General features: G+C 31.5%; 3 protein-coding genes across 4 annotated transcripts in view; 1 reads left to right on the plus strand and 2 right to left on the minus strand.

Annotated features, from left to right (window-relative positions):
- The window catches only part of LOC145329619 (uncharacterized), a 330,978-nt gene that overhangs the window by 47,136 nt on the left and 257,129 nt on the right, over nucleotides 1-26,713 (plus strand). The window lies entirely within an intron of this gene.
- Nucleotides 2,401-12,698, minus strand: LOC145330716 (uncharacterized). The gene is made up of 8 exons (XM_080175382.1): nucleotides 12,693-12,698; nucleotides 8,665-8,669; nucleotides 7,802-7,899; nucleotides 4,787-5,347; nucleotides 4,438-4,527; nucleotides 4,009-4,084; nucleotides 3,278-3,454; nucleotides 2,401-2,938 (listed from the first exon to the last, which is right to left on the minus strand). The coding sequence occupies exons 1-8, from the start codon at nucleotides 12,696-12,698 to the stop codon at nucleotides 2,896-2,898; spliced, it is 1,056 nt and encodes a 351-aa protein (XP_080031508.1). The 3' UTR covers nucleotides 2,401-2,895.
- LOC145330717 (uncharacterized) overlaps nucleotides 13,927-26,713 on the minus strand; it is a 90,922-nt gene continuing 78,135 nt past the window's right edge. Inside the window, exons 26-35 of the mRNA XM_080175383.1 lie at nucleotides 26,467-26,570; nucleotides 25,696-25,787; nucleotides 25,244-25,352; nucleotides 24,356-24,453; nucleotides 22,897-22,989; nucleotides 19,863-20,057; nucleotides 19,154-19,258; nucleotides 18,401-18,575; nucleotides 17,305-17,469; nucleotides 13,927-14,070 (exon numbers count right to left, since the gene is read on the minus strand). Coding sequence (XP_080031509.1) covers nucleotides 13,927-14,070; nucleotides 17,305-17,469; nucleotides 18,401-18,575; nucleotides 19,154-19,258; nucleotides 19,863-20,057; nucleotides 22,897-22,989; nucleotides 24,356-24,453; nucleotides 25,244-25,352; nucleotides 25,696-25,787; nucleotides 26,467-26,570 — 1,280 coding nt within the window. The remainder of the gene's footprint in view (nucleotides 14,071-17,304; nucleotides 17,470-18,400; nucleotides 18,576-19,153; nucleotides 19,259-19,862; nucleotides 20,058-22,896; nucleotides 22,990-24,355; nucleotides 24,454-25,243; nucleotides 25,353-25,695; nucleotides 25,788-26,466; nucleotides 26,571-26,713) is intronic.

Here is a 26,713-nt window from a genome sequence, read left to right on the forward strand (position 1 = left end):
GCACCTTATTTTTGGGAAAATAGTTTTTATGTTGATTGTATGTTTGTGGAATGTAGGTATATTCTCAGATGTAAGGATAGAGAAAAAAAATAAAAACTATCGGGTAAAGTCCCTTTCGTGGCAACGCTCCTTAAGAGGCGTTCCTTCGTTTTTTTTGACAGTAGCTTTCCTCCTATTTCGATGCTGTACGTATTGGTGCAAAAAATGGGGACAATTTTTAAATTGATTTGACAGGGCTGTTTATTTACGTCACAAGTGAGGGGAAAGAAAAGGGAAGGAGGAAAGAAACCTCCTAGAAAAGAGATGGGGGTATGACGTCACACGCCAAAACAATTTGAAATTTGTCCCCATTTATTGCACCAATACGTACAGCATCTCTCTTTATACCTTTTCAAATGTTTATATTTCATAAATACCTTTTATGTGCTATGATTTGATAATTATTAATTTTTCCTTTTTTAATCTAAATAGATTTTAGCATAGGTTTCCGTCTAATCAACAAATTAACAAAAGAATACATTTAAGAACTTTTTAACCAAAAGCCACTCGACCCAAATATACTATAAATTTTGTATTCATCTCCTGTTTATACAATTCTAAAACATTTTCTGTTCATTTGTTTATCCCTTTGTGTGTGAAGTAGATTGGTTTTCTGGCTTTCTGTGCACATATTACACATTTACAAAAGCATATTATTCACAAATATACTCCCTCATGCATTACACTACAAGCAAAAAAGGATAAGCAAATGTTGAATCTTGGAAATTGTAAGGAACCAAGAGATCTTAATGGTGTAAGACAACAATTTTTAATTAGTGTACCAACCCAATGATGGTAAATAAATTTACCCCTTAAAAAGATCAAAATTACCAGTTGAATCGTTTGTATACTTCTAGTTAGTAACCCATTTAACCAAAATTCAATTTTAGTGCTTGAATGTTAAGCCAACGAATAAGAGAACGTGATTATAAAACTTTGGATACTAGTGTAAATAATGTTTTTTTTTAATATATATATTGCATATGTGATGGTCCATGTAAATTCCAACTTTCATTAAATCAGATTGATTTTAATAAACAATTATTGAAAAATTATTACTTTGTTTAGGGATCATCAAAAATGTACAGGAATAGTTATTTGTCACATCGTATCATAGACAGCTTTCCTCGGTTATTAAAATGAAAAATCATAAGATTTAACCCAGTTTTGTTAGCCCTGATGGGCCGAAGGCTCTGGGCTAGCAAAACTGGCATTGATTTTATGATTTTCAAATTCTGGAAAAAAATTTTTTAAACAATGCTATAAATGATTTTTCAGAATGGCTAAGAACCGGATATTTATCGTTTTTAAAGCCATGTTGGAATATGTTTTCCTTTCTTTGCAGTTCGTTTCTTTCCTGACTTTACATACAAACATAATTTATTTTCATTTATTATGTACAACAGTTAGAGTATGTAATTTCCTTACAATTTTTTTTCTCTGGAAAAACATGAATTAGTTAAAGATGAAAACATAAGCATTTGCTGACAAAAGAAATGGATAACTTTTTTGGCCCATGTAATTTTCCCTAACTTGCAACAAATTGAATCGTTTTTATGTAGACATAAATATAGTATAATATATTGTCGATATTATACATGATCTCTATTTACATAGTCGACATAAAAATTGTCAAAAATATTTAAAAAATAACATGTCGATATTGTATCAGCACGAACACTTTCCTCAAAGCCATATAGTCAACATATACTTTTAAAATTGAGAGTTATAGACGTGGAACATACTAATTTGATTGCAGAGTAGTTACGCTAGAAAACCGTTTACTAATAATAAAAAAGATGAATATTTATTGTAAATTTATTACTTTTAATACAAATGAGCAATTTTATTTATATTTTGATTGCAATTTTCAATTATTTTTTAATATAACAGGGAATATTGGTCTATATTCTACATATAAAATATACTTTTTTTAGTAACATAAAATTATATTTGCATGCGCTATATAAATAGATGCTGTCCAAACACATTGATGAAGAACTTTAGCTGCAGGTCTTTCTTTATTAACTGAAGTTAATAATAAGAAAACAGTAATTAACAAATACCAATTGAAATTTTTGAATGGCAAAATCCAAAAATTTAAATAAAAAATTTGACAACTTTGTAAAAACTGAGAGATTTGACCCCCTCCCCTTGTTCACCTAATTTTGTTAAAGAAATTATGAAAAAGTTTTAAATGGCACTTTTAAAAACTGTATTTGTCCATTTTTGTTATCTGACAAACTTCCACACGAAAGAAACATACAGTATAGGGAACATGTATAAAGTCAACTCAAAACATTTAAATTCTTCTGTAAAAATAGATTATTTGTTTGTTAATAGATAAATATGTTTAATACTGATATTTTACTGATAATACCTATCAAAAAAATCAATTTTGGCACATTTTATATAAGAAAGAAAGAATAATCATATGATTAAAAATATATCAAATTAAGGTACCATGCAAATTAAAGCATATACAATTTTTATCAATCTCATTTTATCGTTGGTTGAATTTAAATGAAAATCTCTTTTTCCAATATATTGAAAGATAATTTCTGCATATCTAAATTTTTCTCATTTGAAAATTATTTTGACAAAATATAAAATGTAACAAGCATTTTGTATTTACAAATGTACAAGAGCCCAGTTTAAAGATTAATTCATCTAGATTTAAAGGAATATTTAGAACTTTTTACCCATTTTTGACCAAAATATTTTTTGGTAACCTAGGCAATGACTACTTTATTTTTTACTTGAGCTCTTTTTATACTTCGATTTTACACATTAAACATTTTTTGATGAATATTGAAATCACATTTTGATATTGTTAATACTGTTACAATGTTAAGTTTAAACTCTGCTATAAATCCAAGGATCGTCGTTCCAATATCCGTCCTGATCAATACAATACTTTGTTTAATAACAATGTTTTCATTAATACTGGATCAAATTAAGAAAAGAAGATAAATGTTAGGTATTCAATCAATTTATTTTAAATAAGCGTTTAATTTTTATTCCATGTTACTATTTAAATAAGTAACAATTTTTTGGGAACCCACCGCACCCTTCATTTTCAATTAATAAAAGAACATCCCCCTACAGGTGGATATTACATTAATGGGCTCTTCCAATTCTTTTTAACCTAACCTCAAATTCTTGTGAAAGTGAAAGTAGTATTTAAAATTCTCAGTTATAAAGTCAATCTGGTGAAATATAAACAAAGTATTTATATTCCTGATATGGGTATGGTGGCTGCACCCCATCCAGACCTGGCTCCACTCCTCTCTGTCCTTGCTGATTTGCGGGGACTGGAACCTGTCCGCCAGGGCCAACATTGGCCACAACTCTCCAGCCAACTTGTTGCTGTTGCTGTTGGTCGTGCATGATTATGTCTGGCAGGTTGGACAGTCTAAATATCAAAATTTACAAAACTTAAATCCTTTTTAAGCGAAACTACCCTGATTTTATTATGCCTGTACTTCTGTCAAGAAAATTCATGAAAAAGTACAATTCTTGTATCTTAATAGTATCTTGTTAAAATTTTTTGAAAATTAAAAAGTTCTTGCTCTAATAGCATCTTTTCTATTGTATTGTCAAACGCGATTCTTAAGTCAAATTGACTTAAATTACCTATTTTCAAAGATCTTCAAGATTTTTCACCTAAATTTTCACTTAAAAACCCCTAAAAAAGATATGAATAATCCCTCATTTTTATGACGTCACATGCTGTTTTTTGAGCGACTTTCTCCCCGTATGACACTTTATTATTTGTTCATAAAAAAGTACGAATCACGTAAACAAAACGAAGTAGCAGGTTTCGTCGTATTTTCACAGTAGCTTTTGATAGGTTATTTTAGGTTAGGTAAATGTTAATGCCCCTACAGGGGCTTTAAATAGGAAAAAGGCTACTTGAAAATACGACGAAACCCACTACTTCGTTTTCTTTCCATGATCCAAAAGTACCTGTCTCTGCTCTTAACTCTTGTAGTTGGTATTCTTCGTAGACTGTGCAGAGCATACGAAGAAGACATTACACCACCTACAAATTTTAAACATTTTAGGGAAAAAATATGAGGTTCCATCTTTCATTTGATTTAACTTATAAATATATTTACGTCACCTAACATGGAGCTTCTTATAATTTAATAAGATTAAAAAAATAGAGCCTTAAAAATATTGTATTTGATATTAAAGAAATTGATTCTCAAATGTTTCGTAATTTATTTTTTGCATTTTCTACTTGCATTTTCTATTCTAAGATTTCTGAGACAAACGTTCTTTAATATCACGGTGATGTTTCAACTATGAGCATTTGCTACCAGTTATATTAACGATCAGTGGGGAGAATCATATTATTGATTTTTAAAATAATTTAGCCTTGAAAATTCCTACCTGGAGATTCTGGCCAATCATCAGATTTGTTTAGTGTATGAATATCCATGTTCATACTCTTGGTTCGTATCAAACGAGATGTTTTCACAGCCTTAATAAATTATATTTTTGTTCTCAATTTATATTTTTTATACTAACCCCTTAATTATGCCTGGAGAGGGGGGTGATCTTTATTTTTTCCCCCTGTTTAGACAGTTTAAAATAACATAAAGACCAACTGGAAGCTTTGAGCAGATTTTTGTCCTATATTTCTATATCAAAGATACCCTAAGTAAAGTTTTTATAGAAGGTAAAAAAAAATTTAAAATAAAAAGTTTACAATCTCCAAAAATATAGTTTGTTTTTCATTCCTGAGGCAAGTTAATGGCATTATCCACAACATCAACACATATGCTATTGTGCTTCAATATTCCTTTCGGCTTCTTCTTCATAGTTGCAGACTTTCCCGCCAGATGGGGTTGGTGCAGCAGCTTCAACGACTTTGGTTCGTCTTTCTGACTGCCTGTGGAAGTGTATGTAACACTGAGGGGGGTGGTGGCCCCCGATCGAGTCCCATTTATATCATAATCTAATAAAATATCACTTTTTACATCAGGAAAACTTTTCACCATTTCACTATTATCAAATATATTCTCTCTACTATGTGCAGAAGTTAATGTCGTAGTTGCAGTATTTCCCGCTAGATTTTCAGCTGACGCCAGCGGTCGACTGTTAATAGTTCTAGTATCCGCCGCTAGGCTTTCTATACAAACACGTGTTGTCACACACTGATTGTTGTCTGATTGAATTATTTGATTTGATTGGCTGGACGTCTCAGCCAATGGGGAGATAGGATCATCTTGATCACTGTTGTTTTGTGCTTCTAGAATATCTTTGCCAATGCCTGCTCCAGAGCTATCAGAATCTTCATCTACTAAAATAGAATTTCAAGTTAGAACAAGTTACCTAGAAAATTTACGAACCATCAAAGATATTTTTTTGTAATAAGCCTAATACTATTTTTTTATGTTTATGTATTGTAGTGTCAGAAAAATAACAACAAACAGAAATAATTTTTTTAGGAGTATTATCAATACTAGCAAAATTAAGTGACAGGTTTATCACCCCCATCCCCAACATTATTCAGAACATCTTTGAAGGGTAACCAAATTATACATACAAATGTAGCATTCAAAATTTAGTGTCTGTTTGTGTGCCCTGGGGCCTTTTAACGCACCGCTCATAGACGTCCAAGGGGGGGGGGGTAAATGGGTGATTACCCCCCCAAAAAAAATTTTGGATTTTCAATTTTTACCCCCCCCCCCCAAATAAAAAAAATGACTCTATGAAATAAAGAATACCCCCCCCCCAAAAAAATGAGCAAAATTTTTATTTTCAAAATTTAACCCCCCCCCCCCAAATAAAAAAGCTTGGACGCCCCTGCCACCGCTCTTTTCTTTAATTTTGACTCAACCCTTCGGAAAAAATGTCTTTCATAAAATTCTACAAAAACAACTAAATATTATTAAAGTTTTCTTTTAAATAATAATTATGAATATTCTAATCAAAATGTAGAAAACTGCAACTGTAAAAAAGTTTGTAAATGTTGAATGTAAGATTATAAGATTAGTAAACACACACTCTCCCCCCAGCACAATATATTCAAATAACAAATGCCAAAATGTCCATACAAGTTTTCAAAATATGGAAATCAAAATATTTAAAGTAACTTTATTTTTTTTTTGTGGTTATTATTGAAGACCAGGGTATACTTATATGAAAGTAACAGGATCTCCGTCTTTGTACCGAAGGATCTCACTAATCGCTGAACCGTTTTAATGGAGTAGCTTCAAATAGGTCCTGGGCAGGTATATAACTATTTAAGGGTAAGATACCACTATCCTCCCAAGAGAAATCGCCAAAAGAATCATGTTCTACCAAACTAGCGACGTCAAGCGGCCTTTTAGATATTTTTTTGGTAAATAGCTCATCTTAACATAGAATTAAAAGAGAAAACAATTTGTAAAACATAAGTTGTTCTTTTTAAATTCATGTCATCGATGTGTCAAATATTTTACCTATACTTATTGTGTATGTCCCAAAAGATCTCGTATCCGGCTTGACAGATTGTTCTTCAGTTTGTTATTGTCAAGGAAATGTTTTAGGCTATTTTGCCGTGAGATGGATGAAAAAATTTAAATTACACTACTCTAACTCTTGTTGCGAATCCCCTAAAGGCTAAGGACAAGGTCACTTCTTGAATGCATAAAGAATTTAAATCTTATCTAACAAAGCATAAGATAGATATTTGAAATTAAGAATTTTAGGGTTTGTCTATTATGGGTATTTCATTATTGATATCAAGTTCCAAGAAATGGGAATTCACTATTGCAAACTCTAACTAGAGTATATTTTAAGTATTTACTGCTATGAATATTAAAACTTTTCATGGAAGTTTCACATTGATATGAAATATAAGTATTGCTGTTTTAATTTTGAACCATAATATTAGAACATATGAAATGGCAGAGTTAATTAAGTTTCCCTTTCATCAAATCACTAATGAGCTGAAATGAGAGAGTGTGTGTGTATGCGTGTGTGTGTGTATTAGTGTGTGTAGATTTCAATATTGTAAATCAAAGATAGGCCAAAAGATTATAAAATATAAAAATGCCAGGTTCAAGCTTTTTAATATTTGTAGCATACACAATACTTAATTATTTTTGTTTATCTATTAACAGTTAAAGTTAGATAACTAACAATTTGATAAAATTATTAAAAATTTAATAATGTATTATAAAAAAGGGTTTTAAAATAGTCAATAACATATCATAACAGCAAAAGTAATTAATACTTATTAACTTGATATTATTCTAACATAATCCCCATCCATATTTTAAGAATATCTATCTGCCTTATCTAACAATTAATTTTGTAAATAACTATCCCCATTTACAGGATTATGACTACATTCATATAAAGCATGCTTCATAGTTCTCTATATGCATTATGCTTTTCTGCCATTTTAGTAACGGTACCACTCCTTAATTAAGCCTTAGTTGAAAGTCCATTAGTTCAAATATGCGGGAACAAAAGGTAAATGATGATTTAACAAAAAAATAAAAGCCGAAAAATTACAAAAAAAGACATAAAGTTTTTTGATAGATAATATTTAAACTCTAAATCACGATATCTTCTACCTAATGTTTGGTTAAAAACTTGTTATTACTTAAAAATAACAATAAATATAAGGAAAAAAAGAACACAAATACATTTCGTATATAAATTTGTTCTTTACAACAGCTATCGGGATCATAATACATATAATATTTGGAATTCTAACTTGAAATATGTGTCCTATTTTGTTTAATCTTAATTTACTCACCAATTTTATGAGAAGAGCTGTTCTCGAGATTTTGAGCACTTACTGCACCTGCTCCTGTGCTCCCCCCTCCCCCAGGGGGTTGAGAGCAGGCATTGGCCCTGAAATAGAGAGATAATTTACACCTTGCGGATTTATTTTCAACTAAATTAAATGGAAACAAATTTAGATTTTATTGCATCGTTGCGATTTCTGTAATAGGCTGCAAATCAAAGTTAATGGAATAAAATTGTTGGCTGATTTTGTTGATAATAGTTTGAATGAATAATGCTAATGCTAAGGTTTGGGTCTTTTGTTTTATGTGTTACTATCGGCTGTGCTCCTAGCATCTAGGGGCTTTATATTTGAATGGATATGGAAGGACAAAAAATAGCTTAAAACTATGTATATCCAAACTTGTTTATAAAAAATAGGATAGCCTAAACCAAATCAGTAACTATAAGAAGATTCAGGGTAAAGGATAACCATAACGGTCCAGCGGTTAGGGAGATCCTTCGCTAAGGACTAAAAACCTTACTACTTTATATCCTCTTTTATAAAGTAGTAAGCTTTTTTTGTATGTAGCGAAGGATCTCGCTAACCGCTGAACAGTTTTGTTTCTTCTTTACAGTGAATCTTCTTATCTGTCCAAACAAGGCTTTTAACTATTGTGGGGAAGGTATTTCCACCCTCAAAATAAAAAATCATACACCCCGCTCCTCTCCCGAAAAAAGTTTTTTTTTTACTTTTTATCTTAAAAACTTAAAATGGCCCCAGAGGCTTCTAGGGCCGTAGCCACTAGTAATAGGATAAAGCATTAAAATATATATTGATTTGGGTATATTTAAAAGCATTGATGAAAATTTATTTTAAAAATATAATTTTACCTGTACTATACAGTTGTTTCAAGATCAAATGGAAGTGTAGTGAGATCATCATCCACAAAAGTTGTGGAGTCAACCCTCTGTCAGCTAACCTCCTCCTGTACCAACAATAATATTATACCATTGCAGATTTATGTAAAGAAGAATATTTGGTCAGTAGAGGGCTAAACAAAGTATGAAAACCAGGTAGAGAGATATAGTTCTGTAAATTAAATGGTACCCCAAGTGCGTTCTCTCATTTGCTTGCTTGAAATCCTTGGTTACTTTATAATCTACATTATATTGTTTAAACTAGCAATGCCAAAATCAACCAATACTTTAATCTAAAAGTGGACATCAAATTAACGTCCATTATATTCCTAAATATTCCTGATAATGGAAATGAAAACCTAATGATGTCATTAGTTTGGGGGAGTTTAGAAGCAATCAATTAAATATCTTCAACAAAAGTTTGGGAAAATTGTATTATTTTATAGATTAAAAATAATATTTCTAATTAATATCTTTTTTCTTTAACTACTAGCTTCAATCACTACTAGCTTTATAGTATTGTGTGTTAGTTTGTCAAAAGTAATTACATAATATTTTAATGCTAAAATTTACATGATTTGTATAAGAACCTTAATCAAGTCATAATTAAAATAATTTCATATGTATGTATAAGATCCTTTTCTTGTTTAAAAAAACAAGCATTAAATTAGGATGAAAATAAAATATATTTAAGAAGCAGAGAACATCAAGATATGATTTACTAACCGTTTCTAGAAATTTGAAGCTTATAACCTGGAGGCAAATCCTATTAATTATAACAGGTTAAATGTTCAAACAAACACATAATTAGTTGGTTTTAAACTCCATAATTATCATTGTGTAACAATTAGTTTTTACCATTATGACCTAAAAATATGCTGTTAAATATGACTATTAAACCACCTTTTGTTTATGTATTGTACTTGAAGTAGAATGGTATTTAAGCAATGAAATGGTAAATTTATTGTTAAATTCATAATAAACACAGTACAATAGGAAAGGCCCAGTAGCAATAACAACTTTAAAGATATATTTTTCTTCTTATATTCACAAATTTTATATCTTAAAATTTGCTCAAAAAAAGATCGTTTTTACATTTATAAAAACATTAACCTTAGACAAAGTCAATGCATCTCAATAATTTAGAGGATTTCATTTTAAGAATAGCCTTGAAAAATAAATCCTATGTAAGAATGTTAGTTCCTCCCCCGCTACATTGATCTAAAAGACAAAACACAGAAAAGTAAAATAACTTTTCATAATGCTATACATAAAATGAAGTGTCCAAGTTTCCCTCTACTGCTATGTATGTATGTATCTATAATACAAAGTAGAACGATGTCTGTCTGTCCGTCTGTCTGTCCCTTAAGATCTCGGTAACCACTGAACCGATCGGATTCTACTCTTCAGGGTATCTACCCATTGGTCCTGTGGTGGTTTTAAGCTATTTTCTTGGTGGTGGGACACCCCCAACCCCCCAAAAAAACAAAAAATCCCCCCCCCCCATTTTTTTTTTTTTTTTTTTTTTTTTTTTTTGAAGGAGATTTCCATGGTCCTTTACGATTTTCGCCATAATTTTTTTTTGTCACCTCTTGGGGCAAAGCCCCTAGAGGCTAGGGGCGAAGCCGCTAGTGTAAAATATTGTATAATCTGGAATCTAACGTAGAAACTTTACACAAATTTGTGCAATTAGCTTTAATTCTTCATTTCTACAAACTCTACCCCATCATACAAAAATTGGATGTTTACATAAACCAACTTAAAAATGAATAAAATGATAAGTTTTGAAATATCAATATGGTTGATCCTCGCCCTTCTCAAAAAATGAAAAATCGGCATTTTGATATTTTAGGACAGTTGACATTTGGTTAGGATGAGGGGGGGGGGGGGGGTTCAAGACTGCTGGCATACTAAAGTAATAATTAATTGAATTCAAGTTAGTTGTTGCTATTGTCTTAATTTTCTTCAAATATGTCAAGTTTTGCAGCAACGTGTGATATACCTGAAAAAATTGCTCCATTGGGGTTGAAATTTGAATGCAAATTTATTTTAATTTGAAACATGAATTGTAAAGTTGCAAGCAAAGAACAAAGAGATGTGAGTTTATTTCAGTTGCCCAGCTAGGAATAGGATTATTAGCCATATATTTTTAAAAGCTCAGCTGCTCTGTAATTGAAATATGACTGTGTTTTGTTTAGCTTTACATCATGAAAACACAAACACTAACACAAAAATTATATTCAAAGTATCTTTTATCTAATGGCGATTTCAAGTGGGAGGTTAGTGATACCCTCCCCCAAAAACATTGTCAACCTTCCCATGACCTATGAGAAGCTACATTGTAAAGGATAACAATATCGGTTCAGCGGTTGGCGAGATCCTCGTGTACTAAAATACAGATGCGCATGTAGAGTAGACATCCTCTTACTTTTATTTCATGAAAAATTTAATTTCAGCATAATTATTCTTTCCAAGATATACTCGCAATTAATAATTTTCGCTGGACGACCGTTTGTTCATTATTTCTTAAATTTTGTCCTATTTCTTCGCTTCGCTATGTATGAAAATTGACATCCCTATTTCCTATTTATATCTTTCTGAAACAAAAATATTTATCCTGTGTAAAAAGTTAATCTCTCCTTCATTTATTTTACTTTAATCCTTTTCTTTATGTGGAAGGGAATATAGTTTATAAAGAAAAATATTTGCTTTTTAAGTATCAGCTTGGCTAGATCTGTATGTATGTCCGTATATGACTATGTCACATTGACAAAATAGTTTTCTGAAATTAAATTACACAAAACTTTTAAAAATGTATGATATACCTAACAAATTGTATTACATATCAATTTATTTATGTTCAATACATTCTAAAATTTATGATTGTCTTTCAACTTGTTGCAAAATTACATAAGTACAGGTTTATGTGTAATGAAACCATTACATTTTGGATCTTGATTATAGGAATGCTTCGTTTAACATATTTTATCTTGTTGTCCTAAGAATCAGGTTAAAGATCAAATTAATAGGATAATGATATCATACAAAACATGGCTTTCGAAAAAAGTTGCAAATTAGTATTTGTTATTTTTAATGTGTGTATGAACTTTATGGTAACGGTTATGGGGTTGCTTCGCTTTCAAAATCGTACCTAACTGTTACAGAAATCATCACCCAAAGTTTTAAATCGATAGAGCAATTTTAACATGCCTAAATTAACTAAAAACGCAAGGGTCGGACATACTGACGTTCAAACTCTAATCATAAAGATGCTTCGCTTTTAATAATTATAGAAAGCTTTGCTAAAAATGATAGATGAATGCTTTTATGTTCTACTTGATTTCTATAACCATTATCTCTTCCCTCGAAGTTTTTATTATGTCGGAAATGTTTGAATGGGGGTTGTTAATTTGTTTTTATCTTGGGATAAAAATTCCTCTAACCTTTCCCCCTTCTAGAATATTTTATTCTAGAATTTGTGGAAATACGACCAAAATATACATTTAATTAGGAAATCTAATCAAATAAAATATTTGGCAAACTTGTTTTTTTAAGACCGCATTAAATTTCAATGGGTCCAACTCAGCTCATACCAATAACGAAATTAATTCGGAAGAAAATCACGAAACCTATACGTGTTTTTCAGCTGTCGTTGGGGGGCAACACATCGTAAAATTGACGACCTCTCCATTTGCCCCCCAAATATTTTTTTCAGATTTATTTTGCTTGTTGGTTATACCTTATTCCTGGGTCCAACTGGTTTTTCAACAGGGATATTTTTCTAGTATAGATTCTTGCAATGATCGTTTTAAAGTTAAAGTTAACAATTGTAAAATTACGCTAAATTTTAATTAATTAGAACTAGACTGTATTTCAAAACTAGCTCTTTTTCTATGTTGTAAAACTAGTATTAATTATTGTTAGAGCACATCTATGTGGATAATTCCATAATATGCTCGACTATTTATTTACTCAGTTCCAGTAATTTTATTACAACCTACCTTCATTCTTACAAGGAAACAAAAGTTGGTCAATGGAAGATAAATTGTTTCTCTCTATTTCTTAAGGAAAGTTTTATTTTCATCATGTTATTTAAGAGAAAAAATATTCGGGAATAGTCCCTTTCGTGACATCGCACCTTAAGGGGCGATTTGTCGTATTTTTAAAATGGCTTTTTATAGGTTATATTAGGTTAGGTTAGGTTATATTGGGTTAGGAGATTGTCCCCAGGGTTAAGTAATTGGCCCCACAGGGTTAGAGCCCCCCGCAGTGGCTAGAAATAGGAGAAAACCTACTGTGAAAAATACGAAGAATCGCCCCTTAAGGTGCGATGTCACGAAAGGGACTATACCTAAATATTCTTCATATCATGCAATCTAATATGATTTTACCAAACATGAATGATTTAGTAAAATAGCTCTTTTAAAAGATTTCAGCTTATTTAAAATGAGACTTATCTTGTAGAAGATATATCTCTAATCCCCATTATCTTCTCTTTACTTGTACTGTAATTGTAAAGAACATAAATGTTTCTAGTAGCGAAGTTACTATACAACCAGAATGTGTTGGGTTTTATAACTAACATATAATAAAAAGTAGAATGTTGTCTGTATGTCCGTCCGTCCGAATGAAGCTTAAGATCTCAGTAACTGATGTTGTCTAATATGTTTGTTTTTATGTACCAAATTCTAAGTACATCCTCTAAAGTCTATGGGCTTATACATTAATAACATATTATAAAACGATTAAGCTGCTTATTTCCTCATAAAAAATTTGTGAATAAATCTTAATTAAAATATCGCATATTTCATTTCTTTTTTACCTTTTTAAAATCTAATAATGTTAGCTTGCAACTAATATTTTTATCCTTTTTTTATTCTTGGTATAAACCCAGTTTACATTTACTCTAATACTCTTTTCAATGGGAATTTTATTACGTTTTTAAATTAGCATCTTCTAACTATCTATTAATCTTGTCTGCCTGTCCACATGTCTGTCTGCATGTCCACATATCTGTCTGTCCGTCCATATGTCTGTCTGTATGTCCACATGTCTGTCTGTATGTCTATATGTCTGTCTGTCTGTCCATATGTCTGTCCACATGTATGTCTGTCTGGCTATATGTCTGTCTGTCCTTATATCTGTCTGTCTATCGACAAGTCAGTTTGTCTATCAACGTGTCTGTATGTCTGTCCACATGTCTGTCTATCTGTTTACAAGTCTGTCTGCCTGTCCTTATATCTGTCTGTCTGTCTGTAATGGTATAATTTCCTTGTTATTGATGACAGTATCTACAGTTCCGTTGCTGGCTCTCTTCAAACTTTCTGAGATGTGATTGTGATTTGTTTCTTCTGTGTACGATAATTTATTTGTTATGAACCTAAAAAGCCATATTATACATCTTTATATAATTACTTAAAATAATTTAATGTTAAACTCAGTAATAAGTATATCTTTATTATATAATATTTAATTATAATCTAATTCAGATCAAGACGTCAGGAAATTAACGACAATGGCCGATGAATTGATGTACAGTACACCCCAAAAAAATTACCCCAGCTATTAGTGGTTTAAATGTTTATACAACCAACCAATCAATATTCACTAAAAGTTCCCAAAGTTGTTAAGCTAACGAATAAGAAAACGTTAGTATAAAACTTTGGGGATTATTGTAATAAACAGCCCAATGTCCCCTAACTCCCTGACAAGACGTAGATATTAATTTGATTACTTACAATACAAGGTATTTTTGAAAACAAATAATGAATATGGTAAGATTATAAAGGTGAAGCTTTTATATATTAGGATAGGTCCGTACGTCCGTCCATAACGGATAGTTCTTCAAATATAAGGCATGTCAGATCTGAACAAGTGATTTAAAACTTGACATAATAAGAAAGCGTAGCAACTTCATAATAATAACCTTAAAGTCCGTACATGATGATTTTCAGATAGAAATTTTGATTCCTTGCAGAATAAATTATAATCTTATTAGCGTACTATATTAAAATGTATTAAGCATTCTTATTTAAATAGTTTTGGTATAAGCAATTTTTGTTCATATTTCAAGTTGATGTTAAATGCGTTGATGCTCTATATTTGAAAATGCCTTTTTTACCTCTTAATATATTAAACTTTGCTTTTATGGATGTTGTCTTAAATATTATCTTAAATTTGATTTGTATTTCTTGTTAATAATGTTAAATAAATTGTTTTTTCTGTATAAATCTGATTACTAGATTTTGTACAGAACCCAGACTAAGATCAAATTAAAGCCACATAAATTAAATTACTATAAACTCAAATTTAATATGAATGAAACCAAGATTATTTAATAAACCTGTTTAATTCTGTTCCACTTTCTCTATTTAACCTTGATTTCTCAATAAGAATATTAAATTTGCACTATCCCTTCCACATTCTCAATCCCTTCTTATATGCCCTTTCCCTTTATATCTTTCTTTATATCTCTCTCTCTCTCTCCTCTGAACTACAAGTCCAATATAAATTAACCCACGGCATTCAGGGACAATGGATAATCAATTATCAAAAATATATTTTCTTATTAATATCATCTAACAGATTCTTGATAAAATCAACCCAAGACCAAATCTTTGTAGTAGTGAGTAGATATGATTGCACATTTATTGTAATGACAAACTGAAACAAGTAACCTTTTGCTTATATGGCCTTATAACGAGTTGTAATATTTATTTAACTATTTGAAATTGTGTGTATGTATTTTCAATGGACAAATAATAAACAATAACTCTAAAGTTTGTAAATAATAAGTCCTTTTCCCTGTTGAAGATGTGAGTATTCATAAGTTAAGCCTACAAGAGATGCACTCAACCTCTCAAATTCAAGGTTTATACAAATTTTATCTGAGAGAGGTCAGATAGGTAGATATTGTCCATATTCAATACCATCATGACTGAAATATTCCCTTACTGCCTAATTTTTCTTCATAATAACTTTTTTGTTTTAATGGCCTTATTCAAAAGTAACTGAAGTTGAATAGGAATTGCCACCACTTGGGATTCTAACAATTCATTATGTAACAGTCACTAGCTAAACCCCTAGCCCTGCTGGGAGCATTACGTTTTGAAATACTAAATACTTGTTTCAACTATAATAAAGTTTAATTGATTCCAATTATTTTTAAAAACTACCTAAAACATTTTGTTTCATAGGTGGAAATCTATGTTCATACTACCTATCTATCTAACTTACTTTATTTCTATTGTAGCTATAGATGGAATTCTATGTTCAGTTCACCCTACCTACCCATCTAACTTTATAAAAAAATCTATCTATTTCTGCATCTATGTATGAAATTGATATTGAATCCTATGGTGTGCAAACTTTAATGAGATGATTGATGACTTTACTCCTTCAGATCAACTGACATGGACATGTTTCCTATTATATAAAGCAGTAAGGATTTTTATTTGTAGCTTTAGATTAAGTTCCCCTTTCATGAAAGTTTCTTATAGTTCCCTGGATGGTTTTAGGCTATTTTATTTTCATATCTAAGTTTGTTTTAGGAAATTTTCCTACTTTCCTTACTCCTTCGAACAAATAGCTCCTAAATGCTAGAAGCGCAGCCGCTAATTAATTAAAAGTAGTGAAACTGAAAATCAAAGATAAAGTAATAATATTCATTTTTGTTTATAATGTTAAAAATCTTAGTTTAGTCTAAGTAAAGCTCTTTACCTCTCATATAAGTTTCTTTTAATGATAAATATGATCTGCTTGTCTTACTATTTGTTTTTCAGTATACTTATTCTTCTTTTGATGAGTTTGCACGATTGTTTGAGATTTAGATAGATTTTAAAAGTATAAGAGTTAGAGTATGTCTCACTTTTTTGTTTAAAAAGTAAAAAAAAATATTTGTTATATCTTTTTTAAGATCGGACTTTTTTTCAAAACCTAACAGCATTTTGTAAGATCTAAATTGACAGACGCAATATTTTATTGTAACTTACATAGCAAACATTTGTATAACCATATGTAGAATGGATGTCTATACAAAATATAGACATGAATATCGAAATATTAAATTTTATTGATATTCGAATACAAATATCGGATAAAAGTTAAAGCGAGACTTTGGAAAGATTTTTACATTCTCATCAAGTTACGTCATCAATTTAAAGAAAGTATTTTATGCAAGAATGACTTTTCATTTACTTAAGCTCAATATAGTTGTCTGATCGCTATCAAACCTAACGTAATGACAACGCAAGATTTGAAGGCGTTGTAACTCTACAATTATAACCATATTTCAACCTGTGAGCTATAACGTCACATTACGTCCCAAAAACTATAACTTTTGTCATTTAAAAATCATTCCCATTCTTATAAGATTTCAGATGCAATGTTTTGTTAAAGTTTAAAGTATATCTTATAGTTAACACTTAAAATTATTTTCTAAGCCTAAAAAATGTTAAATTGAAGGTCGTAATATGATTGGCTTTCCAGAACTTAAACTTCTTACTTAAAAAAACTAAATTAGAAAGGGATGGGTTTAACTTTCCCCCTTCACCTCAATTGTACCTAGAGTCATCTAGGGGGCGTAGCCGCTAGTTTAATTATAAAGATGTATTTCCTTAATCTAGTGATGAGAACAATGGCCGTGGCAATGAGAATGATGACACAGAGAACAGCTAGGACCAGAAGGAGTTTGACCGGAGCCAGGCCGATGCCGCACCGTTCTTCCTGTTCGTCCCACCCGCCGGGACAATCAACGGTACCGTCACACCATAAATCAGCCTAAAAGGTTATACAAATATTTCCAGTATGGCTTCGAAAGCGATTAATATTCGCTGGATTAAAACCGGTTTTAGGTCAGATTGAAAAATCATCTGATTAGAATACTTGGGGCCAGTTTTCTACAAAAATTAGATTAATATTCATAATATAATTTCCCTCCCTCCCTCTTCAAAAACATAGTCTCTAGATGCAAGGTGCGACGCAGCAAGTTTTGAGACGAGTAAGAACAATAATTTTTTAACCTATTTGTTTTTACGCAAAATAATAGTATCCTACCTGTATACATCCAAGGCCAGGACAATGATACTGGCATGCCTGCAGGCTCTGGCTGTCACCTGGATAATGATATCCTACCTGTTTACATCCAAGGCCAAGACAATTATACGGGCAAGCATGCAGGCTCTGGCTGACACCTGGATAATAATATCCTACCTGTATACATCCAAGACCAGGACAAAGATACTGGCATGCCTGCAGGCTCTGGCTGTCACCTGGATAATAATTTTCTACCTGTATACATCCAAGACCAGGACAATGATACTGGCATGCCTACAGGCTCTGACTAAACCTGGATACTAATATCTTACCTGTTTACATCCAAGGCCAGAACAATAATAGGACAATGATACTGACATGCCTACAGGCTCTGACTAAACCTGGATACTAATATCTTACCTGTTTACATCCAAGGCCAGAACAATAATAGGACAATGATACTGACATGCCTACAGGCTCTGGCTGCCACCTGGATACTAATATCTTACCTGTTTACATCCAAGGCCAGAACAATAATAGGACAATGATACTGACATGCCTACAGGCTCTGGCTGCCACCTGGATACTAATATCCTACCTGTTTACATCCAAGGCCAGGACAATGATACTGACATGCCTACAGGCTCTGGCTGAGACCTGGATAATAAAATCCTACCTGTATACATCCAAGACCCGGACAATGATACTGGCAAGCCTGGAGGCTCTGGCTGCCACCTGGATGCTCTACAGCAGCTCCAAGAGCGGCTCCAACTACTTCTCTATTGTCGTTGTTTGTCGGAATCACTGCTCCATTTGAGATGGTTAAGGCTGAGGTCGGTTTGGAGTCAGGCCTAAATAATCAGAATAAAAATAAAATGATCATAGATTTAGCAGGGAAATCAACAACGAATCTTTCCTATATAAGGTATGTGTCTGTCTTTACGTCCGTAATACTTTTAGTAAGACGTTTTAGTTTATTGTATTTACATAGAGGCGCTAATGGTCAATGATTGTTGAGCTTTACTTTTATGGATGCTGTCATCTTTGTTTCACTCTAGTGAATTTAAAATTAAATTATTTTAATTTCTTAATTTTCTTAATTTATTCCCCCATGCATTGTAAAGGAAGAAAAACAACGGAAACGATAAAAACAAAAAAAGTATTTCCCTTCCTTAAACTTTTAAACTTGGGATTAAATTATATTAAAATTATGAAATTATAATTTGTATTTTGTGTCAATTTGACTAAAGAATAGCATTTGATTGAATCCAGAAATTAGATGTCTCTCTGTCTTGTAACTAATAAGATCTCGTAAACGGTTAAAGCTATCAATAAATTATTGCTTTGTCTTGGACAGGTTTTTGGTTATTTTGTGTGCGTAAACTCACTATAGTAGAAATAATCACCCAAAAAATCAAATTATTGTTACCTATACTCTAGCCATGATATGTATATAGGTTCAGGTTTATGCCCAGTAAGTTGAACAAGGACAGAATCTAGGCTGACCGGTGTAGCTTCATTCTGTATTCTACTTCTAAATATTAGAATCATTTAATTATATTAAATTTCACAGAATATTTTTCATAGTATTCCTTCGCGCACATATCCTTATATAAAAGTAACATAATCTGTGTGTGCCTGTCTGTACCAAAGGATATCGCTAATCGATATGGTTCTCCTTTCTAGTGAAGCTTCTCATAGATCATGGGAAGGTTTATTGCTATTTTGGTGGAGGGTCCCTATAATGAAAATTCCATCTTATTTTTTTTTGGGGAATAGTCCTTTACGTGGCAACGACCCTTAAGGGCGATTCGTCGTATTTTAAAATGGCTTTTTATAGGTTATTTTAGGTTAGGTTACTGTGAAAAATACGAAGGTGCGTTGCCACGAAAGGGACTATACCCATTTTTTTAGTTTTCTTTTTAAAACTAAAATCGAAAGCAGGGGGAGGGTTTTGATTTCCATTATCACATTAAGTACACTTAGAGCCCTATAGGGGAGTAGTCGCTAGCTTCATATATTTGGAAATAATTTTATTAGCAAAGTCTTAGTATTCAGTCACCTTTTTTATTAGAAGAGTATGTAAAAAGGCATAGACCATCAGAGTAATGCTGAACGATTATAAAATAAAAGTTTACCTGTTACTAGAAACTACCAGATTTACAGGTCCTTTATCAGGATCTGGACAAATCACAGAGAGGGACTGATAGGTTCTGACAACAAGCTTGCCGCGGCTGCCACACTTTGGAAGCCCTGTGTACGGCTGCGGCAGCAGGAATCCTGGCAGCTTCAACAGGATGGCACTATCAGCTTTCAGTCGGGCAGACCACAGTCTAAAATAAAATATTTTGTAAGTAAATATATCAGGAACGTCCAAGGAGGGGAGGGGTAAAGGGGTATCAATTTAATTGTTCTTTAGAAAGGTAATAAGTTATTTTTCACATTTTCTTCATTTTTGAAATTAATTCTGATATGGTTTTAGGCTTTTTTTAGTGCTTTCCTTCCACGATTTGGTAGCGATTTTTAACAATGGTAAAAAAGCATAGTCTTGAAATGGTTTGATGTATTTATGTTTAAGAATTGGTTTAAATGCCAGAAAATTAAAATCAAATGAAAGTCATTCTTCACTTAATTGGTTTGGTTTACTTGAAGTTGGTTCTAGCCCTCAACATTAGGTGTCGACAACTGAAGCTCTTTATAGTGCCTACAAAAAAGGGGATAGATTGAAAACACTTTTAACCAAAGAATCCCGAATGGCGTCATATTGGAGTAAGGGATTTTTCTAATATGACATCATAGGAAAGTAATGGATTTATCTAATATGACGTCATTCGGAATACTTTGGCAAAAAGTTTTTAAATTTATCCCTTTTTTGAGGCACTTCGATACAACTTTTATATTATGTACTTTTTTTTTATTTAGCAAAGCTTAAATAATCTTAGAATTTTGCAAAGCTAACAAAAGTAAGAATGCTAAAAGTTGCTTGTTCATTTTACTTTTGACTGTTAAATGCGATTTTTTGTGTGTATGTGTATTGTGTAAGCTACTTCTAGACTTATTATTTAGACTTGGCACCATAAGCATTTAATTTCAATATTTTTTCGCGCATTGATCCTAAGCCGTATTTTTTTCAAATCAGGAATTTTACCCCTCTCCCTTCTAAAATTTTAGGATTGAAAATTTCCTTAAGAAGTATTTTTTTTTTTTTTTGGGGGGGGGGGAATAAAGATTTACCAAAGTTGAGTTTTCCCCCCTCCCCTAGAAGGTTAGCCAGATCTTTAACAATCCAACCTTTTCTAAAAGACATGAATTCTGTTAAAAAAGGGAAATTTTTTTTCTTCTAAAACACTATTTGTTATGTTGTTGTAAATATTTTTCTGATACTAAATTAAATAGTGTTAATATAGAAAAGTACACTCAATGAAAACTCTGACAAAAACTGTAATGCATTTGCAGGAAGGAAGAATGGTTGTATACTTTGGTTTCAGTGATGTAGAGCCTTGATGTAGCCAGGTTTATAAATCAAATATTTGGAACACATTTTGTTTAAATTGTTTTTAAAACTAAAAATACATTACAAGATCGATAACAAGATTTTACCAAAAATTTAACAGCAAAATAAAATTCTTTCAAGTATAGAAATACAGAGAAACCTTTTGGAGACCTTTGTTTTCCTAAAGCCATACAAATGACGCGAAAGCCTTAATTTTGAAATAAAAATGTATACCAAATCCAAAACCCTGGTTTGTGTAAATTTATCCTGGGATTACAACTTATAACATAAAAAGCTGATGGAATCTAGGATGTTATTAAATAACATTTCATAACTAAATTTCTAGCGGAAAATTAAAAAAATTTTTCATTCAGCAGCCGAAAGTAGATAAGAAAGAGAAAACTTACTTTCGTTTTCTTTATTCACATGAAAAATAATTTAGAATGTAAAAACCAGATGGAAAAGCGACAAACATTCGGAAAATGACAAATGTATACATAGATATAAAACATTAAAAATTACATCAGTCCATCATTTAGATTTCAATTGATAGATCAATTAGGCTCGACCGACTTTCTACAAATTATAAATTGGGTTAAGGCTAAGGAATCCCAATGATGATGTACAAAATTATTCTTTCTTTAGATTATTATTAGTGGTTGCAAAGTTTGGACACTCAACTAAATGAACAAACCAACCAATCAAAATGAAAGTCCCTAAAATTATTAAGCCAATGAGACACTTTGGAGACTAGTGTAATAAACAGCCCAATGTCCCCTCCCTTCCTGGTTAAGGCTTCTCCACTCTTTATCTTGCCTAATAAATAAACCTATCCTTATGATATATATTCTTCAGAATAATATTCCCCACACAACAAATGATAGAAAATATGCATAAAATATTTAGCAAATGGTATTGTGAAGGTATTACTTTTCACACAACTATCTTCATACCTTTTAATATTTATTCTACATATGCTCGCAAAAAAATGTTTTAAAATGTAAAAGTAAAATATTTTATATTGGTTTGGTTTTAAAAATAGTTTGTAATTAAATCAGGAATTGACAAATTAAAAATATTTCTTGCAACTCCATAATATTTGTTGACCTACCTGCTATCACAAGTGTAGCAACTTCATAATATTTGTTGATCTACCTGCTATCACAGTGTAGCAACTCCATAATATGTAATGACCTACCTGCTATCACAGTGTAGCAACTCCATAATATGTAATGACCTACCTGCTATCACAGGTGTAGCAACTCCATAATATGTAATGACCTACCTGCTATCACAGTGTAGCAACTCCATAATATGTAATGACCTACCTGCTATCACAGTGTAGCAACTCCATAATATGTAATGACCTACCTGCTATCACAGGTGTTGCAACTCCATAATAGGTGTTGACATACCTGCTATCACAGGTGTAGCAACTCCATTATATGTGTTGACCTACCTGCTATCACAGGTGAAGCAACTCCATAATATGTGTTGACCTACCTGCTATCACAGGTGTAGCAACTCCATAATATGTGTTGACCTACCTGCTATCACAGGTGTTGCAACTCCATAATATGTGTTGACCTACCTTCTATCACAGGTGTAGCAACTCCATAATATGTGTTGACCTACCTGCTATCACAGGTGTTGCAACTCCATAATATGTGTTGACCTACCTGCTATCACAGCCAGCATAGAAAGAATCCTCTAGAAGGACACTCCCCCCTCCCCTCTCCAGGGTCAAGTCCTCACATCCTCCCCCAACAAATCTTAATAAGAATACAATAAAAGCAAAAGTTAATTGACTGTGGATTAGTAATACTCCAAATTCTTTGAAAATTATTTCTGCCTTACATGCCAGTTTCTACTGGGTGGGGAAAGGGTTGTAAATTTTCTCTCTAAACCTGATATAAATTCCATAATTATTAAATTATGTTAAATATTTCTCCTATGGAATTAAATAGCTGTCCCAGTATATAAAATATTTACATATACAATACGAATAAACATTATAAAAAAATCATTAAATTCTTTCTTTCTATCTTCTTCGACAGTTTTGAAATTTTACTTTGATATACTTAAAAAGTATGTTTATGCATCATGGATTAAAATGCTCAATAGTATAAAGCTTAGATTTTTAATGCTAAAGTACAGTTAACAGAAAGTAGGAGTTAAATAATTCAAATTATCAAAAAGACTAAAATCTATAATTATGAAAACTGTCATCAGGAAACTAATTCCTTAGTTAGTTCTTTTCGACAACTAACCTACTTTCGATTAAACAACCTATGTCTTGGAGTTAAGAAACAAATAATCACCTTTTAAGTGAATTATTTGGACTTGGATTCGAACCAGTAACCTTCCTGACAACGAGGGGATACATTTACCATTTATTTTTTTTCACATTTTTGTTTGGACAATCTATACTTTCCAGTAAAGTTTAAAACTTTGAAAGATTGTCACTTGGAGAATATTTACCCAAGTATTTCTCAGTACAAAGTTAAGGTGAGCTTTCACATCCGCATATTGTCATACCCACAAAGTGTTATTTTGTATCAATGAAAGAAACAATAGCATCACTAATAGGATGTATTTATAGGATAAAATGAGGCACAGATGAAATGACAGTCTACGGTTATGATAATTTAATTTTGTGACACACCTGGTTGAAGTGGTGCCACACCCAAAGTTTGACATTTATTTTATCTTACTCTACAATTCAAAATTATCATACATCTAAAACTTTTATTGGCTAGACTCATTTTTACAAATTGATTTTCCCCAAATTTTTAAATTTAAAAACCTTTGATTTTCATTGTATTTAATTCTAAAAAAATTCTCAGGGATATTCAAACGTAAGATATTTTTCTCTCCCCAAGAATATTAGTTCTCGTATTCATTCGAATCCGGTGGATAGGAACCGGTTCTCATCCATACGAAAAAACTACATCTAGCATCGTATTATATCCAGCTTTCTACGAATATAAAAAAGTACAATCATAAGATTAAAACCAGTTTTTTTGCCTGTGCCTTCGGCACCTCGGGGCTAAAAAAACTAGTTCTAATCTCATAATTGTACATTCTATATCCGCGGAAAGCCGTTTATAATACGATGCGAGAAATAACTATTCTTACCTGAAAGAAGCTTTCATTCTAAAATGTGAGTAGTCATGGAAAGCTTCCATATTCTTTACTACAAATGTTAGCTTGATACTACTAGAAGCAGAGTGAACCTAAAAATATTTTTTTTTATTCAAATGTATCACTTTATGAATCAACCAGTGGCTACGTCTCTAAAGGCCTCTAAGGGCACTTCAAGGAAGGGTTGGGCAGGGAGGGCTTTCCACCTTTTAAATTTTAATTTAAAAATGTAAAAAAAAATTTTTTTGTGGGGGAGAAGGGTAATTTTTTCCATCGATGATTTGGTACCCTCCTCGAAATATAAACTTTCCAAGGTCTCATGAGAAAATTCACTGTTAAGGAGAAACATATCGGTTTAGCAATAAGCAAGATCGTTCGGGACAGACAAATATACACTGATCCTGTTACTTTTAAATAAGGACTAGCGTTAACGCCTCTAGAGTCCTAGGGGCTCTTGAGGTGAAGGGGGAAGACGTTTCAATTTTAGTAAACAATGTTTTGGGGGGATCTGTTATCTAATGACGATTTCTTTTATGGATGTTTCAGCCATATCGGTTCAGCCGTTAGCAAGAATCTTCGGTATAGACAAACAGACACACACAAGTACACTAGCAATCTGTTTCTTTTATATAAGGATATAAAAATTGTTAAAGACTTTTTAAAATTGTGTTTATCAAGATTTATATTTGCTTATTACATAAGCTTAGCTCTTAAAAATACATTTTAAAATGAAATAGGAGAAGCATAAAAAAATACAAAAAATGTAAAATGTAAAAATATTACAAATAATCTAAACACTTTCTAAAAATGTTTGGATTTTACTTTATGCCAACGAGCCAAAATAGCTGAAAAACTACCCTGAAATGTTGCAGGTATGCTTACCTCTGCTCCATGCATGAACTGGCAGTAGCATTGTGCCTGGTCCAAGGGCTCCCAGCCAACCTGGCTCATGTACACACTCGCAGCTGCCTCATGAGTCTCACATCTATACCTGTACAACAAATCAAATTTTAAACTTTTGTTAATTTATTCTAGAAAATCTTCACCTAATACAATCAAAATGATCTTAGTATGCCTTGCTGTTATTGTTATAAATAATAGAATAACTCTCTATTTAAAATGGAACAATAGAAATGGATTTTTAAGAAAAATATGAAATGAAATACAATATTCATAAAATTCTTTTTTTGTGTAGCTTAAATTATTAAAGTGGGATGATGGTGGGTATCGTTATCTTAGCCCTCAGAAAGTATCACTTTATTAGAGTTCATGAATAACTGGCACAACATCCGTCTAATCATATATCGATTAGCACAACCAACAATAAAGCTTACCTATCTGTTTCTGCCTCAAATATAGTTCTACAAGATCTATCTCCATTCTTAAAATCTTCCAATTTCAGATGGATCCTTTCATAGCTTGCTCCCTGAAAAATATAATAGTTATTTATCGTATCGTATCATAGACAGCTTTCCGTGGATATAAAAATGTAAAATTATTAGAATAAAACCAGCTTTGTTAGACCCCACATGCTGAAGACCTGGGCTTACAAAACTGGAATTAATTTTATGATTTCTATTTTAATATTCGTGGAAAATTGTCTATAATAAGATGGTATACATAACTACAATACTAAATAATTATTATTATTTTTTTGTTATCTTATCATAAGCAAATGTAATAAATGTATTAGTTATTAATTAGAGTAATTTTTTATATAAATTACGGCAGAATGAAAGTTTCACTGAAAAAAAATTAATCAGTCATGGTAATATCGTAAACATATTTTTTTTTTAAATCTTTAAAAATTGTTCATAAAACTAAAAAAGTATATGTTAATTTTATTAAAATAAAGTTTTCGGTTGCATATTACAATATATTAAATGATTTCTATAGTAACTATTCCTTTGCCCAAACGTAGCATGGTAACTTTACAAAGTGTCCCAAAAATCAGCCATGTGACGTAATAAAATGAGGAATTATCTATCTATAATTTAAGGGTTTTCTTTTCCACTTCATCTCTCATCTCCCTCATTTTTTATGATGTCACATGGCTGATTTTTGAGACACTTTGTAAAATTACGTAGCATGCTCATTTACATTACCTGTATGTAGAATGTACATTCCAAGTTTTGATTTCCACCTCTGCCGTATAGAAACACATTCTCTGGGTTGGTTATTATGTACTCCTGGTTAGATTTCAAATTTCCTAAATAAATAAACAAATAATATCTCTATAAACAAACATGGAGAATAAAAATTTAAGACAATTAGGTAAAAATAAAAATATACTAATGAATATTTCATTGAAAAAATATAGGTAGTAAAGTTGACAAACCCAAAACTGTCCCA

Source organism: Acartia tonsa, chromosome 10 (genome assembly GCF_053477335.1).
Source record: "Acartia tonsa isolate MP-2025a chromosome 10, ASM5347733v1, whole genome shotgun sequence".
Lineage (NCBI taxonomy): Eukaryota > Metazoa > Arthropoda > Copepoda > Calanoida > Acartiidae > Acartia > Acartia tonsa.

Excerpts from the sequence above, each read along its gene's own strand:
- LOC145330716 (XM_080175382.1), bottom strand. Across the intron at positions 5,348-7,801 it reads CAGCTCTTCTCATAAAATTG|ATGAAGATTCTGATAGCTCT; the intron begins GTGAGTAAATTA and ends CTATTTTAGTAG. Across the intron at positions 3,455-4,008 it reads AGAGTTAAGAGCAGAGACAG|ACTGTCCAACCTGCCAGACA; the intron begins GTACTTTTGGAT and ends TTTGATATTTAG.